The 2,507-nt window shown below is 49.6% G+C and overlaps 1 protein-coding gene across 1 annotated transcript; it reads right to left on the minus strand.

Annotated features, from left to right (window-relative positions):
* Positions 1-345: 345 nt before the first annotated feature.
* LOC119323611 (temperature-induced lipocalin-1-like) lies at positions 346-1,349 on the minus strand. Its single transcript, XM_037597306.1, has 2 exons — positions 787-1,349; positions 346-696 (listed from the first exon to the last, which is right to left on the minus strand). Exons 1-2 carry the CDS (start codon positions 1,171-1,173, stop codon positions 511-513), a joined length of 573 nt encoding a protein of 190 aa, XP_037453203.1. The 5' UTR covers positions 1,174-1,349; the 3' UTR covers positions 346-510.
* Between the last annotated feature and the right edge of the window lie 1,158 nt (positions 1,350-2,507).

Consider the following 2,507-nt stretch of genomic DNA (forward strand, 5'->3'; position numbering starts at 1 on the left):
TGGTTGTAAATCAGACTTGCCACAAGTATTAGAATTTCATGCGATTGGCCCTTTTTGTTTCTTATTTTGGTTATCGGTTAACAGGTTTGCATTGTGCTTGGTTGCTATCTCACCCCAAGGCCCTTTATCGGTTATCGGTTAACAGGTTTGTACTGTGTTTGCGTGAATATCAATGTCCAGCGTACACCCTTTGCTCCAGTTGGGTGATGAAGTGAGCAGCTAGTACGGGGGAACGATCGAGTAGGAAGCATGCAGATATAGGAGCAAACCGACTAACAGAATATTTTGGTCAGTCGACTGACCCAAATAACAAAAATCAGTCAGTTTGCACGTAGGCTGTCCCAGTTGATAAAGCTCGTCATGGAGTCTTTTCGTGGAAACGGTAGTACCATATCACTGAGTGCCATTTATTCGAGACCATAGAGATTAGCTAATACACTAAGATACAGATGAACACACATCATGGCTGTTACAGTGCCGGCCAACTGCATATACAGACGGATGAATCTATCATTTACCAAAGAGCGACTTGAACCACCAGGTCCCTTTGCTGTCGGTGGGCGCGGCATCGCTCTCCGGCGGCGGGTCGCTCTGCGGCGTCTTGTGCAGCTTGGCCACGTCGTAGCCTTCCTCCTTGGCCTTCTCCAGCAGCTGGTTGTACACCTCCTCCTCTATGTGCGTCTTCCTGCACAGGATCTACATACATGCACACGCATATGGCAAACAACCAGATTAATCAAGCGCACTTGTAGCGTTGTTAGTAATACATATGTATGCTTTGCTTACCCATAGGCTTTTCCGGCGGGGCTCGCCTACGAGGGCATACTGGTAGTCGTCGTCGACATAGAGGACCCAGTAGTCGCCGACGACGGGGATGATGGGGAGGAACGGCGGGACGTAGAACTTGACCTTGAGCTTGGCCTCCTCGCTGGACGGGTCGGCCTTGTAGGCGGTGCCCTCGATGTAGTCGCGCTTCCCTTTGCTCCACGTCTCGTTGAGCACGTGCACCGTGGCGCCGTCCTCCATGAGCTCGTAGGTCGCCCGCGTGTCGCGCCCGTCGCGCGGCTGGAAGAAGTTGGGGAAGGACGCGATCTCGTACCACCGCCCCATGTACCGCGCAACGTCCAGCCCCAGCACCACGCCCATCTCGCTCCCGCTCTTCTTGGCCGCCATCGTCTATCGCCGCCCGGTAGCTGCTCGGTCTGTGTCTCGCTTTAGGTGGATTCGTGAACTGATCACGGTTGCTTGGATGAAGTTGTAGTGAGCTTGAGATAGGTGGATATATGGGAGGTGTGAGAGGGCTTCAGAGGCAAGCTAGCAGCTCGTATGGAAGGGGAAAGGGGGATGAAGAAGGTCGGGGAGGATAAGGTGGTCGAAATTTGAAAGGACGTGGAGGGCTCTGGAACGCTTAGCGCGATGGTTTGTCGGGGTCTATACGTGGAGACTTGCACGTGAAGGTTACTGCTTTCTCGACATCTCTCCATGTCCTAAGCTCGCCCCAGACAGCGCCATTTTGGGTGCTGCAGTTTTGGTATCTCTGATGATACTGGTAAAACTAGTAATTAACGTTCATGGACCAGAAGAAATGCCGACATGCTCCCAATTGGACATCTTTTCATCTGTATTAACGCTCGCGTCATGCACGTCAACGTACACATCAGGAACATTCGACTTCTAGCGTACAGGGTTTTTTCCTTTTCGAACTATTAATCAGTTCTGAACCACACAAAATTACCCCGAGACCAAGGAGCTGTTTTCACACAAGGACACTTTTCACACGGTGCTCTAGAGCACTCCAGAACGTCCATGGACACTTATACCCAGCCTTACATGATTTCTTGCTCCCCAAGGTTGAAAGTCCAGCCCCAAAGTCTACCTAAACACAAATAGGGCAGAAATCTACGTGCTGAGACACTTAGGCTTTCCTTGGTTTGTAGGATAAAAATATCACGGAAATAAGAAACTTGTAGAAAATGAAATGACTTGTATCTCAAATTCTCTTAATAGGAATAAGAAATGAGATGGCATTTGGTTCACCGGATAGGATTTTTTTTCCGTTCAGTCTAGGATAACCTTTATTCTTCTTTGAATTTTGGAGGATGGGAACCAATTCTACATAGGAATAGGAAGTTAGGAACCCACTCCTATAAACCAAAGGGCTCTAAAGAAATTTTTCCTGTAGGAATCCTAGCATATGGACATCGTGTGAAATTCCTCCAAAGCAAAGGAGGCCTTAGCTGCTATCCGGTGGGAAGAGAGAGGAGGAGGAGCCAAGAAAAATGTGGATAAGGGGTTCAGCGCCAAGGAGAGAGGGAGTTCATCAAGGAGTCGATGTCTACCGATACAAGCAAGTCGCAACCACACCGATAATATGGCGTCGTGGGCATTGGCATCCCGACTTGATTGTGGCGCCATCCATTCTTTCAGATGAGGATAGCAGTAGCTAGCATCGATGCAAGAGAAATGGGACATGGAGAGGCAAGGTGGTTGTCCTTGGAGGGGAGGGG

This window comes from Triticum dicoccoides, chromosome 6B, assembly GCF_002162155.2.
Source record: "Triticum dicoccoides isolate Atlit2015 ecotype Zavitan chromosome 6B, WEW_v2.0, whole genome shotgun sequence".
Taxonomy (NCBI): Eukaryota; Viridiplantae; Streptophyta; class Magnoliopsida; order Poales; family Poaceae; genus Triticum; species Triticum dicoccoides.

Excerpts from the sequence above, each read along its gene's own strand:
- LOC119323611 (XM_037597306.1), bottom strand. The coding sequence starts at position 1,173 with ATGGCGGCCAAGAAGAGCGGGAGCGAGATGGGCGTGGTGCTGGGGCTG. Across the intron at positions 697-786 it reads CCCGCCGGAAAAGCCTATGG|ATCCTGTGCAGGAAGACGCA; the intron begins GTAAGCAAAGCA and ends GCATGTATGTAG.